We start from the raw sequence: 18,597 nt of genomic DNA, 5'->3' as shown, positions 1-18,597 counted from the left end.
ATAATTTGTATACTCCACCCATTTTCTTATCCAGAGATGTTGGTACTTTTAACAATCCAGTCTTTTATCTGTACAAGGCTAGAGTCTCTTATTACTTAATTTATATGTGAAAATGAATCCCAGCTTTAAGGAAAATATGGGTCTATGGTTCATACTTGTCAGCATCTCAAAACTATCACATGCTTTGGCAATACTTATGGCCTTTGATCTAAAGAGATATTTGAATGGAAAACTGGGAAGAATAAAGGATGAAATTTAGAATGAATGGTTGAAAATGCATTAAATAATTTTCCATAGCACTCTTAACCCCTTTAGATCACAAGGTCTTTTATTTTTATGCTCATATGCAATACTTTCCAAAATCCTTCGACCTTGAAAAGGCTTTTTTTTGTCAATATTGGGTAGGAATTAGGAGTAAATGGTTATGCTATGAATATGACCTAAGTAGTTCTTTGTTATGCTTTTACCTATAAAGTCAGAAAGTATTAAGAAGATTGGATCTGAGGAATTGTTCCAATCCCAACTTGTCATTTGATTTTTACTGGGTCACCCTTTGTGGTCTATTGATGATTCCAGGACATTAGCTACATCTGGCCCACAGTTCCTGTTCCTTTCAGTTTTGAAGACTGGTTTGATTCTATGATGTGAAAGATTTAAATTACCCTCAGAAGTTCTATTTTACTCTCTTTGAAATTGTTTCATTTAAAAGACAGATGTAGAGAGGTCTTGATCTAACCTTGTTTCATATTTATTCATAAATGAATACATTTCTCCTATGAAGAAAGTATACTCCCTTGGTCCTAAAAGGGGTTATTGTGACTCAGAGTAAGTATCATGAGTCAAGATTTTAAGTTGACTCAATGAAATTATAGCTTCAGCCCAATTTATTTTGGAATGCAAAAGTAGGAATTCAAGAAATACCTGGGGTAACAGGCAAATTTGGCCTTGGAGTACAGAATGAAGCAGGGCAAAGGCTAACAGAATTTTGCCAAGCGAACACACTGGTCATAGCAAACACCCTCTTCCAACAACACAAGAGAAAACTCTAAACATGGACTTCACCAGATGGTTAATATCGAAATCTGATTGATTATATTCTTTGCAGCCAAAGATGGAGAAGCTCTATACAGTTAGCAAAAACAGGACCGGGAGTTGACTGTGGCTCAGATCATGAACTCATTGCCAAATTCAGATTTAAATTGAAGAAAGTAGGGAAAACCACTAGACCATTCAGGTATGACCTAAATCAAATCCCTTAAGATTATACAGTGGAAGTGAGATTAAAGGGATTAGATCTGATAGACAGAGTGTCTGAAGAAGTATGGACGGAGGTTCATGACATTGTACAGGAGGCATGAATCAAGACCATCCCCAAGAAAAAGAAATGCAAAAAGGCAAAATGGTTTTCTGAGGAGGCCTTACAAATAGCTTTAAAAGAAGAGAAACAAAAGTCAGAGGAGAAAAGGAAAGATATACCCATTTGAATGCAGAAATCCAAAGAATAGCAAGGAAAGATAAGAAAGCCTTCCTCAGTGACCAATGCAAAGAAATAGAGGAAAACAATAGAATGGGAAAGACTAGAGATCTCTTAAAGAAAATTAGAGATACCAAGGGAAATTTTCATGCAAAGATGGGCACCATAAAGGACAGATATGGTATGGACCTAATAGAAGCAGAAGATATTAAGAAGAGATGGCAAGAATACACAGAAGAACTGTATAAAAATGATCTTCACGACCCAGATAATCATGAGGTATAATCACTCACCTGGAGGCAGACATCCTGGAATGTGAAGGCAAGTGGGCCTTAGGAAGCATCACTACGAACAAAGCTAGTGGAGGTGATGGAATTCCAGTTGAGCTATTTCAAATCCTGAAAGATGATGCTGTGAAAGTGCTGCACTCAACATGCCAGCAAATTTGGAAAACTCAGCAGTGGCCACAGGACTGGGAAAGGTCAGTTTTCATTCCAATCCCAAAGAAAGGCAGTGCCAAAAGATGCTCAAACTACCGCCAAATTGCGCTCATCTCACAGGCTAGTAAAGTAATGATCAAAATTCTCCAAGCCAGGCTTCAACAGTACGTGAACAATGAAATTTCAGATGCTCAAGCTGGTTTTAGAAAAGGCAGAAGAGCCAGAGATCAAATTGCCAACATCTATTGGATCATTAAAAAAGCAAGAGAGTTCCAGGAAAAAACATCTATTTCTGCTACTGACTATGCCAAAGCCTTTGACTGTGTGGATCACAACAAACTCTGGAAAATTCTTCAAGTGATGGGAATACCAGACCACCTGACGTGACTCTTGAGAAATTTGTATGCAGGTTAGGAAGCAATAGTTAGAAATGGACATGGAACAAAAAACTGGTACTAAATTGGGAAAGGAATATGTCAAGGCTGAATATTGTTACCCTGCTTATTTAACTTATATGTGGAGTACATCATGAGAAACGCTGGGTTGGAGAAAGCACAAGCTGGAATCAAGAGTGCTGGGAGAAATATCAATAACCTCAGATTTGCAGATGACACCACTTTTATGGCAGGAAGTGAAGAAGAACTAAAGAGCCTCTTGATGAAAGTGAAAGAGGAGAATGAAAAAGTTGGCTTAAAATTCAACATTTAGAAAACTAAGATCATGGCATCTGGTCCCATCACTTCATGGCAAATACATGGGGAGACAGTGGAAACAGTGACAGGCTTTATTTATTTATTTATTTTTTTGGCTCCAATATCACTGCAAATGGTGATTGCAGCCATGAAATTAAAAGACACTTACTCCCTTGGAAGAAAAGTTATGACCAACCTAGATAGCATATTAAAAGGCAGAGACATTACTTTGCCGACAAAGGCCCATCTAGTCAGAGCTATGGTTTTTCCAATAGTCATGTATGGATGTGAGAGTTGGACTATAAAGAAAGCTGAGCACTGAAGAATTGATGGTTTTGAACTGTTGTGCTGGAGAAGACTCTTTAGTGTCCCTTGGACTGCAAGGAGATCCAACCAGTCAATCCTAAAGGAAAACAGCCCTGAATATCCGTTGGAAGGACTGATGCTGAAGCTGACACTCCAATACTTTGGCCACCTGATGTGAATATCTGACTCATTTGAAAAGACCCTGATGCTGGGAAAGATTGAAGTCGAGAGGAGAAGGGGATGACAAAGGATGAGATGGTTGGATGGCATCAGCACCTCAATGGACATGAGTTTGTGTAAACTCCAGGAGTTGGTGATGGACAGGGAGGCCTGGTGTGCTGTAGTCCATGGTGTTGCAAAGAGTTGGACACTACTGAGTGACTGAACTGAACTGAACTAACAAGAAACAAATACTTAGAGAAAATCAGCTGTTGTATCCCTTTGATACCAATAGAATATAAACCACCAATTCTAAAAAACAACACAAATATGGCTGAAAAAGGAAAAAAGAAAGTGTCTTTATTTTCTAAGAGAATGACTGAAATAAAATAATATGCTTAAATGCAATGTATAACATTTATGAAATAGCCTGAAAACTTCCCTTCCTTAGTCTCTTTCAAAACCAAATTTTATAAATAAGGAAAAATATATTACATGTCTCTGAGAAGATATTTGTAGAGATAATGGCAAATATCCACCTTGGCAACCATGTGGTCAACAAATATCTACAAGACATTAAGTATAAGGAACTAAGGTAAACTCGACAACAAAATGTCTGAACTGGATATAATGGTGGGTAAGCAGGTCATGGACTTTGAAATATAGCCTTAGTTTAGTAGCTGTTTGATTCTGGGAAAATTGCCTATGACTTCCCCGTGCTTAAATATGACTCACAGGCAAAATATATTGTTTAGTAGATTAAACAAGTGAACACCTAAGGGCTTCGTGTTACTTGGAAAATAGCAACAGCTCACTAATCTGTAACTGTTGTGATTATATTAAAAAGACTAAGTGGCAGAAAAAACTCATGTGCTAGCAATCACCTTTGACATAGAAAGAGTGAAATAAAGGCTAGCATTTCAATGTGATGTGGAGTCAGAAAGGAAGAAGTTTCTCCTGCTGACCAAGTCATCAGGATGAGTCTAAAAAGTGAAATGCCCTCCACGTGGTTGGCCAGAGGAGAAGCTGAGAACAATCAAGTGATGGATAAGCTGGAAAAGTTACTTGATCAATAAGACCGGGCACCCTGGGGCACATAATGGTTCTGGTTCCACGAGTGGCAGAAAGTGGCAGAAGCTTAGACAATTAAGTTGACTTTTCTTGCCTTGTGGGTTTTTGTTTTTTTTTTTTAATGTGTGATGGAAGAATCAGGATTCCTACCTCTGTAGGTGATAAGGAGAAAAATACAGCAACACACATAAAGCACTTAGAGGACGGCCTCTCCAGTTACAGGAAAGCTTATCTGATGTGGATGAAAGGTTCAATATCCTTAACTATTATTGTGCCTAAAAAAGCAGAGATCTGTGTCTGTATTTAATTGCAGAATGAAGGGTATGTGGGAAAGAACATAAAGGATACAGCAGTAGAAAAGGGGATTCAGAAATCTGTATTAGAAAGATAAAGGCAACTTAAAATAATTAAGCTCTGAAAAGTTACTCCAACATAAGGAGACAAAAATATAGTCTCCTGTTAAAAAACCAAAAACAGTCCAGCCTTGAAATTACCATACTCTTTCTGTCAATATTCCTAAAAATGACATATGGAATACAATTAACTTCAAGTAACTATTAGCAGCTACTACAATGTAAAAGCTGAGATACGGTCATGCATAATCCATATAGTCCATGCCCTCTGTGACTGCATGACATATGTGATCTGCACACAGTGAGCTGAATAAGCTAAGTGTGAACCTATTTTATGAGAGCTCAGAGAATAAAAGGTTCAATTTTTCCTATGAGAAGAGGAGTGGGGAATGAGCTTAAAAGTCTTCTCCAGGGTTTCAACTCAAATGTCTAAAAGATGAAACAGTTCCTATAAATAGATAAACTGAATTGTGTATTAAAAAAAAATGAGTGGGGAGAGTTTGGAAAACTGGACAGTGCATGCCAGCTTAAAGTTCAAAGTTAAGAAAAAAAATTATCATGTATATTAGCAGGATCATCCAAGGCCAGTCTGCAGCCTTTGCGATAACGTAGGAAGTACTATGTAAGATGTAAGTTAGATTATGAAGTAAGGTTACACATCATCAGGTAGAAAAAGGAAACAGGTAAGATGCTAGAGTGATAAAGTCATTTGCTGAGATTCAGAGATGAAAGTATTGTACTTGAAAAATATACCTAGTGGGGGTGGTGAGAGAGTGAACAACGAGGCACTATGGAGAGATTGGCCTCGATGATAAACATAATACTAAGAAGTTCAGTCTATCTTGAAGGCCTTTAGAACCACAGGATTAATTTCTATGTATCCTTAACCGCTTCATTTTAAGAGTTCAATGGTTTCTTTGGTCTTTCTTGAAAACATATTTATTACTATCCAAGATTCTAAACCCATAGCATTAAAGTGTTCTCTGTCACTGTGAAATATCTGATGGTATTTCTTTTTTTTTTTTTTTTTCCAGTTTTTTCTTTTTCCTTTTTTTTTTTTTTTTTTTAATTTTTACTGCCATGGATTTACATGTATTCCCAATCCCGATCCCCCCTCCCACCTCCCTCTCCACCCGATTCCTCTGGGTCTTCCCAGTGCACCAGGCCGGAGCACTTGTCTCGTGCATCCCACCTGGGCTGGTGATCTGTTTCACCATAGATAGCATACATGCTGTTCTTTTGAAATATCCCACCCTCACATTCTCCCACAAAGTTCAAAAGTCTGTTCTGTATTTCTGTGTCTCTTTTTCTGTTCTGCATATAGGGTTATCGTTATCACCTTTCTAAATTCCATATACATGTGTCAGTATGCTGTAATGTTCTTTATCTTTCTGGCTTACTTCACTCTGTATAATGGGCTCCAGCTTCATCCATCTCATTAGGACTGGTTCAAATGAATTCTTTTTCATGGCTGAGTAATATTCCATGGTGTATATGTACCACAGCTTCCTTATCCATTCATCTGCTGATGGGCATCTAGGTTGCTTCCATGTCCTGGCTATTATAAACAGTGCTGCGATGAACATTGGGGTACACGTGTCTCTTTCAGATCTGGTTTCCTCAGTGTGTATGCCCAGAAGTGGGATTGCTGGGTCATATGGCAGTTCTATTTCCAGTTTTTTAAGAAATCTCCACACTGTTTTCCATAGCGGCTGTACTAGTTTGCATTCCCACCAACAGTGTAAGAGGGTTCCCTTTTCTCCACACCCTCTCCAGCAAAATGGCTATTCTACCCAAAGCAGTCTATAGATTCAATGCAATCCCTATCAAGCTACCAACGGTATTTTTCACAGAACTAGACCAAAGAATTTCACAATTTGTATGGAAATACAAAAAACCTCGAGTAGCCAAAGTAATCTTGAGAAAGAAGAATGGAACTGGAGGAATCAACCTGCCTGACTTCAGACTCTACTACAAAGCCACAGTCATCAAGACAGTATGGTACTGGCACAAAGACAGAAATATAGATCAATGGAACAGAATAGAAAGCCCAGAGATAAATCCACGAACCTATGGACACCTTATCTTTGACAAAGGAGGCAAGGATATACAATGGAAAAAAAACAACCTCTTTAACAAGTGGTGCTGGGAAAACTGGTCAACCACTTGTAAAAGAATGAAACTAGAACACTTTCTAACACCATACACAAAAATAAACTCAAAATGGATTACAGATCTAAATGTAAGACCAGAAACTATAAAACTCCTAGAGGAGAACATAGGCAAAACACTCTCCGACATAAATCACAGCAAGATCCTCTATGACCCACCTCCCAGAGTATTGGAAATAAAAGCAAAAATAAACAAATGGGACCTAATGAAACTTAAAAGCTTTTGCACTACAAAGGAAACTATAAGTAAGGTGAAAAGACAGCCCTCAGATTGGGAGAAAATAATAGCAAATGAAGAAACAGACAAAGGATTAATCTCAAAAATATACAAGCAACTCCTGCAGCTCAATTCCAGAAAAATAAATGACCCAATCAAAAAATGGGCCAAAGAAATAAACAGACATTTCTCCAAAGAAGACATACAGATGGCTAACAAACACATGAAAAGATGCTCAACATCACTCATTATTAGAGAAATGCAAATCAAAACCACAATGAGGTACCATTATACGCCAGTCAGGATGGCTGCTATCCAAAAGTCTACAAGTGATGGTATTTCTATGATGGAAAATATCTAAATTTTTACATTTCTATTCAATTAAATAGTTGAATATTTATAAACAACTGGTTATTCATAGGATGAATGACTCATATCATATAGATAATATCCAAGTTCTTCTTGAATTTTTCTCCCTAAAGTTAGAAATATACATATATCTTTGAAAACACTCCACAATTCATGTATAAATAACAGTCTTGCACACTTTATAAAATGCTCTGTCCTAAGTGCTTTATGTGTATCATTTCCTATCATTTTATTTAATCTTCATCAAATTCTTACTGCTAAGACTAATGTTACCCCATTTTACAGATAGGAAGGAACTGCCCAGAGGCACGCAGCCGATAAGTGAACAAACCAGACTTTTTACTCAGGCAGGCTCTCAGAGTGTGCACGCTCCCATCCAAGTAGAAACCCTGCTTAGCTTCCAAGATCAGAGTATGCACTCTCATTGTGGAGACTACATGTTCTGTACGAAGTGACTTTTTTCCCCCATCCTTGTTGAACCAGACATTAGCTCTTTTAGGAATGTTAAGTCTGTCCTCCCTGACCTTCTAAGGTCTTGTCTCTGCTTGTTCTAGTCTGTTCTCATAAGTCCTTTTTATTATTGATCACTAGAATTTAGTTTATTCATAATGATTTTTTAGTCCTGCCACTTTTATTGCTTAGACAAAACTATTTAAGGGAAATTAATTTTCTCCTTCCCCAGTCCCATCCCATTTTTGTTGTCTACCACCAGTATTCTTTCAGAAACTTCTTTCTCACAGGATCTGTTTGGCAGAAGGCTTAGACTTACTTTGAGTTTGTTTCTACTTCTTCATCATTTAGTAAAAAGATTCAAGGCCATCATGAGAGAAATCATGAAGTTCAGTATTTAAACTCCAGAGTATTTTCTGTGATTATTTGCAACAGCGCTCATGGTAACTAATCAGGATCCCTTTGTGACATGGATAGTGTCACTTTCTGCGCAATTTCCTTCCTGCGTAGGGAAGCTTTTTAAACCAGCATTGCTGGAATACCACAGGAGCAGTTGCTATTTGAAATGACTTATCCTCTGCCACTCCATCAAAAAAATTATACTTGTGGGTTTTAACATACAGGTGACCAAGTTAAAGATTCACAATGCTCTGGAAGTTGGCTGTGTGGATACTGCCTCTGTAAATCAAGAGGCCAAGATATCTTATCATACATGTGCGGTTTCTCTAATTTTTGTTTCTATTATTTTGTATATATAAATGTATGTGTTTTTTTTTGTGCATAAGTGTATACGCCTGTGTGTATGTATGTATGCATCTGTGTGAATTGCATTTTTGCCAGGAGACTTAATGAAGGCAACATTTCTTGAGTGAGGCCAAACTTCCTGTTTTCTTTCCTGCGGCCAAACTCCATCTGCAAATGTTTCATATGTGGTTTTCATAATTAAGTTGATTTTGTGCCAAGCAGGGGCACCATGTAACCAGTTTCAATGGCTCTTTGAGGTCTGCAAAGATGCTTGTGTAACAGGACACACAGACTGCCTGCTAAAACCAACCAGAAATCTGATTTCATGATACAAAAACATTTGCTCAATTAATAATAATTTGCTCAAATTAATAACAATGATTTATAGTATTTCAGAATCATGGAAAAAAAAAAAAAACAACTTCAACATACCTCCAACTTCTCAACTATCTTACTTGAACCAAACTCTGTGTTCTCATTTCTTAATCCGATATACTGTTGCTAAGAACATCAAACAGTAAAAGTAAAGCATGGTGCAGTGCTTTGGAATTTGTAAAATACTCAATGAATAAAGAGTAATGTTATTATCAGTTTTTGTTAGGGTAAAAATGCTGGAAAAGAGAAATAAAACATTATCTTGTTTGGAATTTGCCAGGCCATTGTTTAACATCACTCCTCTAGCATGGGTTAGTCAGGTAAATTTTATTGTTTTTATTCTGACCTATCCATAGTATCCAGCTTTTTATAAAAATAGACCCTATTTCTAAAATCTACTATATTATGCTATAGTATAATATGGGATGTGAATGAAAGTTATACTATTAAGTCATGATAGAAGTGGTTTATTATAGATGCTTCTTTTCTTCTTTTATATAGTTTCTAAGTATTTGAATTACTTAGGTTACAAAAGACTACTATGAAGTTACATGAACTGTAATTTATATAGCAATAAACAACTGACCAGATATCTTTAATAATCTGTTAGTAATGGTACTTCAGGGGAATTCAGAAAACTGGAAGAAGTCAGTTTAGTATTAAAAATGTATGAACACATTTATAGTAGAATCTGAGTGGTGATATAGAGAATGTTAAGTACAAAATAATAAATTATACATTAAGAAAAATGCAGGTTCATTACTTCTGAGTACATAAAAAAATTCTTCCAAACTATAGGTCTTTGTACATATTTTATTAAATAAAAATTTAAAATTCAAAATAGGATATTTTTGTATGTGACTTGATAATACTAATATGCAGAAGGCATCTTAAAGCAGTAAGAAATGATCTCTGTAAGCTTGTATGTTTATAATGTTATTTTGTTCAGCATTCGTCCCTATAAGTAGTAAAAAGTTTATATCAGCCCAGCCCACAAGAGTCTATCAAACAATAATTTGTATATATATATATATATATATATATACACATACTTTGTATATATACACACACACACACACACACACACATATATATATATATATACCTACACATGTATATTTCAAAAGAATGTATTTATGTTTTCTCCAAAGAGAAAATAGCATGAACCTTAGTTGCCTTTATCTCCCAGGGTTGGGGAGTCGGCTACGCACTCTATCAAATCCTTCCTACTGATGTTAGTATAGACCTCATTTGACCAAAAAATACTCCCTGTATCATTTATAAAGGCGGTTACTCTCCCAGAGTATCAAGAGGTTAGAAAGAGAATATCCAGTGAGAAATCATTCGGTTTTGTGTTTCCCCACCAACGTTCTGACTGTGAGGAAAATGCTCTCAGAGGTTCTTACCTGCAGTGTACCACCATCGGACCTGCATCAGGAGGGTTACAGGTTTTGACTCTCCGTAAGAAAGCTAGAAAAGGTGTTGGGTGTTCTGGAACACCATGATCAGGCCAGGCAGTGAACTGGAATTGTCTTACTTCTCTCTTCTCACTTGAACCATTCTGTGAAGTAAGAACAGTGACTGAAATTCTGTGTTCTGAGCCTCAAGTTGTATGATGTGTAATAATATGGAAAAGGTAACATGTAGATGTGCTATCTTAATTCCTTCCCCTACCCTGTATTAATTTAGGAAGAAATACTCTTTGGAGTTATAACTACAAGCTATTTGCAAATGACAAATATTTGCTCAGGAAGACAAAGTTCCTAGGTGAGAAGCATTCCATTTCTCAGGTTTAACTATCATCAGGAGTGCTCCTGTCATATTTTACAGAAAGAACTAGTTCTTCTTCATCCAGTCATCATTTGCTGAAACTTTCATTCAGAGCAAGAGTTCCATATTTATTGACAAATCACTAGACAAGGAGAAAAACTGCTGAGCGATAATGGAAGAATCATTTCATTCTTCACTGTTGCCAGTAGAATCAAAATTTAAGTAGAGCCTTGAAATATTTGATTTCTCAAAAGCAGCTTTCTTTAAATAATGGAAAGGGGAGAGAGAGGGGAGAAAAGCAAACCTTGTAAAGTGCAAATGTTCGCACACAATACGTGGCCAGCTCCACTGTATCCAGCAATGTCACTTGGACAAGCCCATGAGTTTCCGTGCCTCTGCTGGGCCAGTACTGGTCACACTTCACCTAGAAGAAACAAGTGACACATTCAGGGCAGAACCTCATCAATTTCTCTATTAGCTTTATTTTGAGTTGCTGTTGAAGGAAAACAGCTTTTCTGCATTTCATTTTATGTTGATCTTTTTCTGGCGTGCATTCTTGTTATCCCAATATATGTAAATTAGTGCTCTGATGCCAATGTAAACCACATTTTTCAAACTGGTAGGAATACTAAACAGTAACAGATTCAATTTTCCTGGAGAAGAAATAAATTGCAGATTGTCACCAAGTAGAATAAGGAGAGAGGTATTTGAAACTTGAGAGGACTTGAAAAGAAAACACAAATTTGTTCTAGGATAGACGTTAAGAATTGCTTCAGAAAGATTACACTTAGGCACTTAAATGACATGGTGAGATAGTTAGTGTTCATCCATCAAGGTTTAAAAGACACAAATGATTTCATCTTGAGCTATCTCGAAATATGCTTGTTTAAAGAAAAGTAGAAATAATTTGTAAATCTGTCAAAGTATACCAAACAACACAGCACTTTTCTTTAATATAAGATAAATGGTAAGTGTATCAAAAACAAATGAAATATGTAAAGTCTGGGGGAAAAGAGCTGTCTGTTCTTTAAAAAGTCTCGGAGGCTCATACACTAGAAGTGGCAAAGTTTAAATAATTTAAAACCCATTCATTTCAGATGAATAATCTACAGTGAATATGTGAAGTTGGACAAGAAAAGCATGTAAAAAGTATTCAATGCAATTAATTTAATATGCAACAAAGAATAATTCCAGATCTGCTGTATGACTCAAATTTACTGAATGTGCCTTTGGGCATTAAAAAGCATAATGAAAAATAGCAAAGATAACACTGTATTTTCTAGTAAGACGATACATCAGAATATATTTACCCTTTGCATCTCAGATTAAAAGAAAAAAAAATGGGAAGTAGTTCTTAACTGAAGCCAATTAAAATGCATGTCTCTAAGTAAAGAAATCTAGTACTATATTAGTACATCTTCTACTTGAAAAATACTTGAAAATTACAATCTTTGGATTTAAACAAAAGCAATGAGGCATTATCATAGGTACTTGGATTTTTGGCTCAGTAAATAGAATTACTAGGTAATTATTTGCTTTTATGTTCAATATAAATATTATTACCATTCTGTAAATAATATTGTAATTTTCTGTTTCACAACTAAAGCATTTGCTGCTCAGAGTCAGCCTCTTTCTGTGTAGAAACCAGACCTTGTGAAAAGGGAGAAGGTTAATCCTCTATACAGTTTCCTAGACAAGATAAAAGGTACAGTTACACAGGAAGGCAGAGACTGCATTCTCAAGGTCTCGCTCCTATGCCTTTATCTCAACTATGAGACCCACACAAACATTATCTATTTCAAGAAAAATGAACAAAAGTGGTTCACCATAAAAATGGAGAATTATGTCTTAGTAGGATTTTTTTTAAAGGCTTGCATTTTCTAGATGCACAAAATATTCTTCTGTTTCATATTTCTATCATATGTTCTAACTTAAAAATAACACAAGGGAAAGATAGTTCTTTAAGGAGAATATTGATGTAGTTAAGACCAGGGTTGGGTACCTCTGTGTATTCTCTAGTCATCCATTAAAACCCAAGTTGTAATTGGACAAACTTAGCAAAGGCTACCCTCATAGAGCCAACATTACTTAAGTAACCCTAATTCAGATCGAAAAAAAAAATCACAAAAATGAAGTCAGAGGATCTGTTCTAAACCATGAAATAGATGTCAAGTTGATGTCTTGTTGCAAAAGACAAAAGAAACTGGAGGCCTCTTATTGCAACATTTGAAGGGATGCCAATAATGTACTGAGTTTAGGAATCAACAGAGAAACTCAAAACTCATGATTTAAGAGTTTCAGCTGAACATGAGCCCTTTCAAATCAAAACCAACAGGTCATATCCCAGGAGGACAAATACCACTATGATGGGTACAAAAACAGCAAGTTAATGCAACAAAATGAACCAGAAGTTCAGTACAATTCACCAAGCCCAATTCAATGTAATTACGTTTCAAAGCTGGAAAATGGTTATCCTTAGACCTTGTAGTGAGGTTAGACAAAGGAAAACAACAAAAGAACCATAAGCCAGCCTTTATGTGACCTCTGGAAAAATGACTCCATTATTGAGTGACTTTCCATCTACAAATCCACTTCATCCCTAAAATGTAGGAAAACTTAAACTTATAATGATTATTTTAAAGTTTGAGAACTGCAACTATTTTTGGCTAAGTTAGACTCTGACCTCTTTAGGAAAACAAAAAATCCATAAAACATTACTATAAGGAGTAAATATTGTGAACATTTTTTAGCTAAAAGAATAAAGAAATAGTTCTTGTACTCATTTTAAAGAATGTATTCTAGACTTACTCTTTACTAAAAAAAAAAAACCCTCTAAAATGTTTTAAGTGCAACTGCAAAAACTATGAGCAACTTTTAAAAAAGTCAATATATTTAAACATCTGTGTTTTTTTCAAGAAATATTTTGCAAGGGGAGTTTATGAAAAAATAAATGTTCTAATGTATGTGCACATTCACACGTACAGCCTCAGCAGTGGCATTAGCAGGGTTGCCTGAGGCCTCTGAGCAGCAACACATGCTTCCCTTCAGCGCAAGGACTGCAACACTTCTTTTCTCCACCTCATTCTCTGAGTAGATGGTATAGGTTTCATCCTGAGGGCTAAATTTAAGGGCTTAGACTTACTGACAAATATTCCTTTAAGCCTTGCATTATTAGCCATACACCAAACAAATAATTTCTGATTGTAGTGTTAGAGAGGGAGTCAGAAGTCTAGTGAGGGAAAAAAATGAAAAGGATACAGAAGAATAATATAAATTATATATATTTTTTCCTAACTAGCTAATACAAATGAGCTAGCTCTATTTCCCTCTCTTGAAATGTTTTCTTTGGCAATAATCTTCCCCCACTACCAGTTTTTTTTTTCACCCTGGAAGAAGAATCTCAGATGGTATTTCTAGAGAGTTACTACTTGTTAGGCTTCATGCATAGAGCTGAGTATGAGAGTTAAGATGTGCTGCACAGAAGGCTCCCTTTGGGGTATACAGAAGGCAGGAGTTATAGTACAAATACTGATGTCTGTCTTTTCTTATTTGCTTCTGAAGTGACTACAAGTGGCCGACTGATACATGGAAGGTCAGGCAGTTTCACTGCTTGACCAGTAAGCTGCTTCTCTGTTTCCAGGACCAAAGCCTTGTGGCCTCTTCTATAAAATGGGAATGATTATCTCCTGCATGACAGGTTTATTATAAGGGTTGGAAATCTTATACCTGAAACTCTGAACCCAATGGCCAACACAAATAGGTGGGAATCCAGTGGGAATATTTATTATTAGTTAACCATGTTCTCAGCTTTTTGTGTTTGTTGTTATAAACCACTGAAATCATTCTGAATGTGAAAAATTGAATATATTATTAATCCTAGCAGATACGTACTTAGGATTTTCTAGATGTGAGTGGCAATGAAAACACCAAAGTGAAAAACACTCCTGCCCCCAGTCCATCAGCCTTATTGACTAAATATGTAGGAGTGTTTAGATCTCCTGGTTCTTCAAATAGGTAGTTGTGACATTCCAAACAGTCCTTTAATGGACCTGGGCCCCAACTGGCTCTGAAGAGAGAATGTACTGGAATCAGAGTATTAAAGAAGTAAAGTAGAACCAGGCTGTGGTTTAGAAGCATCACCCTGTAATGCTACTTGAGGCCCAAATTGAATGAGACAGTTCAGATTCCTGGCTGAATTTAGGGGAGATATTTCTTTTTATTATCACAAAGAGAATCCCTTTACGTGATAAGCTTTCATTTTTTCCATAATTATGGAAAGACCAGGCTGACCACCGCTACATGTATGCTGTGGAATTCATTCATTTTCTCCCTTTCATGGCAAATTATTAAAAGTAAGTTGATGGCATGATAGAACATATTTAAATGTATTCAAAAGAGCAACTCATTATTGGAAATATCTCGTAGGATTTGATCCAGCAGGTCTACTGACTGTGCTTTGGGGAAATGCTCTCCTTGTTTCGATTTTACTTCCACATGGCCTATCTTGGACGTGGTTTGGCACATTAAGGGCACTCAACACGTGCAAGCCAACTTTATAATCAACTATACTGTGGTCTAGGTTGGCTTATTTTTAAACAGCCTAAAACTTTATGAGAACAAAACCTCATTTCAATTTAACAAAGCTTTATTGAGCCTGGTAGCATGGTGGAAGGCATCAGAATTCCAAATATAACAAACCAATACTCCAAAGAGTCCCAGCAATATTGAGCCCAAACACATTTGCCACATAGTATTTGAGAAAGCCTGCCTAGGGCCAAGTTATTTAGTCAAAAAAAGACTTAGAAGAGACAATAAATGATATTTGGAAATCAGTATTTAGTACGTTTGGGCAAAGGACTCTACTGTAAAGAGGGGACAGTATGTTAACATTAGATAATGCAAATCAAGGCTGTTCTTGGGAAAAAGGAAATGTTACCATGACTAAATATACATTTAATAAGAAGAATACAATGAAAGAAAGTTTCAGAGAAATATTAGGATATATTTTAGCAGACAGAAAAATTACATGCCAAACTGATTCTATAGGCTATTATATCTCTCTTTGGCATTTTTTAAAAGACCAGATTTAATACTTGATTTTCCAAAATCAGGAGAGATAATTCTTAATGATTCTCTTCTCTTTGAATAATAGTGTTATTCTCTCCATTCAACTAATATTTAGTCATATCTATTTTCAAATGGCAAAACTATCTGGTTTATGAATTTCTTTCATTTTCTCTTTGCTGACCACTGTTTAGTGAAGGATCAAGGGCAATGGAGTCCTTGAAATGAGAGTGATATTAAAGCATTTGACTATCAGTACAGTCATAGCTTTTCATAAATAAAACCATAATGTCAAAAAATATTATTCTCTAAATAAACCAAATTTTGCTGCTTATCAGTTCACTGAACAATTCAAACACTTACCAAACCATTTATTAATTTAAAAACTTGATATTCATTTTCTTTTTTTTTTGACATGTGCTATAGAATGAATATCTGTGCCCCACCCCCCATTCATGTTGTTGTTATTCAGTTGCTAAGCTGTGTTTGACTCTTTGTGATCCCACAGATTGCAGCATTTCAGGCTTCCCCGACCTTCACTATCTCCCAGAGTCTGCTGAAACTCATGTCCATTGAGCTTGATGCCATCCAACTATCTCAAGCTCTTTCACCCCCTTCTCCTCCTGCCCTAATCCTAATCCTAATCCTGCCCTCCCAGCATCAGGATCTTTTCCAAGGAGCTGGCTCTTTGTATCAGGTGGCCAAAGTATTGGAGCTTCAGCATCAGTCCTTGCAATGAATATTCAGGACTGCTTTCCTTTAGGATTGACTGGTTTGATCTCCTTGCTATCCAAGGACCTCTCAAGAGTCTTCTCCAGGACCACAATTCAAGAGCATCAATTCTTTGGTGCTCAGCCTTCTTGATGGTACAACTTTCACATCCATACATGACTTCTGGAAAAACCATAGCTTTGACTATATGGACCTTTGTTGGCAAAGTGATATCTCTCCTTTTTAATATGCTGTCTAGGTTTGTCATAGCTTTTCTTCCAAGGAGCAGGCTGCTTCTTCTTTTTTTTTTTTCATTTATTTTTATTAGTTGGAGGCTAATTACTTTACAATATTGTAGTGGTTTTTGTCATACATTGACATGAATCAGCCATGGATTTACGTGTATTCCCCATCCCAATCCCCCCTCCCACCTCCCTCTCCACCCGATTCCTCCGGGTCTTCCCAGTGCACCAGGCCCGAGCACTTGTCTCATGCATCCAGCCTGGGCTAGTGATCTGTTTCACCCTTGATAATATACATGTTTCGATGCTGTTCTCTCTAAACATCCCCAATGTTCATCGCAGCACTGTTTATAATAGCCAGGACATGGAAGCAACCTAGATGCCCATCAGCAGACGAATGGATAGGAAAGCTGTGGTACATATACACCATGGAATATTACTCAGCCATTAAAAAGAATTCATTTGAATCAGTTCTAATGAGATGGATGAAGCTGGAGCCCATTATACAGAGTGAAGTAAGCCAGAAAGATAAACGCTTCTTTTAATTTCATGGCTGCAGTTACCATCCACAGTGATTTTGGAGCCCAAGAAAATAAAATCTGCTAATGTTTGCATTTTCTTCCTATCTATTTGGCATGAAGTGATGGGACTGGATGCCATAATCTTATTTTTTTGACTGTTGAGTTTTGTTTTGTTTATTTTCCATTTTTCCTGCTGTTTTTTTTTCCTACTTTAAAAAATGTATTTATTTTAATTGAAGGATAATTACAATATAGTGCTGGTTTATGACTCAGGGAACTCAAACCAGGGCTCTGTGACAACCTAGAGGGGTGAGATGGGGGTGGGAGGGAGACTCAAGAGGAAGGGTACATATATATACCTATGGCTGATCCACGTTGATACAGGGCAGAATGTTGAGTTTTAGCCAGCTTTTCACTCTCCTCTTCCACCTTCATCAAGAGGCTCTTTAGTTATATTCACTTTCTGTCATTAGGGTGGTTGCTGCTATTCACTCAGTCGTGTCCGACTCTTTGTGACCCCATGGACTGCAGTACTCCAGGCTTCCCTGTCCTTTACCAACTCCCGGAGCCTGCTCAAACTCATGTCCATTGAGTTGGTGATGTCATCCAACCATCTCATCCTCTGTCATCCCCTTTTCCTCCTCCCCTCAATCTTTCCTAGCATCAGGGTCTTTTCAAATGAGTCAGTTCTCCACATCAGGTGGTCAAAGTATTGGAGCTTCACCATCAGTCCTTCCATGAATAATCAGCATTGATTTCCTTTAAGATTGACTGGTTTGATCTCCTTTCTATTCAAGGGACTCTCAAGAGTCTTCTCCAACACCACAATTCAAAAGCATCAATTTTTCAGTGCTCAGCCTTCTTTATGGTCCAAGACTCACATCCATACATGATTAGGGGAAAAACGATAGCTTTGACTGGATGGACTTTTGTTGGCAAAGTAATGTCTCTGCTTTTTAATATGCTGTCTAGGTTTGTCACAGCTTCACTTCACAAGAGCAATCATCTTTTGATTTCATGGCTACATTTACCATCTACAGTGATTTTGGAGCCCAAGAATATAAAGCCTGTCACTGTTTGCATTGGTTCCCTATCTATTCACCATAAAGTGATGGGACCGGATGCCACAATTTCATTTTCTCAATGTTGAGTTTAAGCTAGCTTTTTCACTCTTCTATCTTCAAGAGGCTCTTTAGTTCTTCACTTTCTGCCATAAGGTAGTCATCTGCATATTTGAGGTTATTGATATTTCTCCCTGAAATCTTGATTCCAGCTTGTGCTTCATCCAGCCTGGCATTTCAACTGATGTACTCTGCATATAAGTTAAATAAGCAAGGTGATAATATACAGCCTTGACGTACTCCTTTCCCAATTTGGAACCAGTACGTTGTTCCATGTCTGGTTCTAACTGGTGCTTCTTGAGTTACATACAGGTTTCACAGGAGGTAAGGTGGTCTGGTATTCCCAT

At 36.8% G+C, this 18,597-nt stretch overlaps 1 protein-coding gene across 18 annotated transcripts in view; it reads right to left on the bottom strand.

Annotated features, from left to right (window-relative positions):
• The window catches only part of PTPRD (protein tyrosine phosphatase receptor type D), a 541,446-nt gene that overhangs the window by 42,123 nt on the left and 480,726 nt on the right, over positions 1–18,597 (bottom strand). For all 18 annotated transcript variants that reach the window (XM_061132759.1, XM_061132767.1, XM_061132761.1 and 15 more), the window contains 2 exons: positions 10,896–11,015; positions 10,228–10,382 (listed from right to left, as the gene is read on the bottom strand). In XM_061132759.1, coding sequence (XP_060988742.1) covers positions 10,228–10,382; positions 10,896–11,015 — 275 coding nt within the window. The remainder of the gene's footprint in view (positions 1–10,227; positions 10,383–10,895; positions 11,016–18,597) is intronic.

The sequence above is a fragment of the Dama dama genome, chromosome 29, assembly GCF_033118175.1.
Source record: "Dama dama isolate Ldn47 chromosome 29, ASM3311817v1, whole genome shotgun sequence".
Classification (NCBI taxonomy): Eukaryota; Metazoa; Chordata; class Mammalia; order Artiodactyla; family Cervidae; genus Dama; species Dama dama.
Note: the sequence above shows the minus strand (reverse complement) of the source record. Positions and strands in the feature narration are given on the sequence as shown.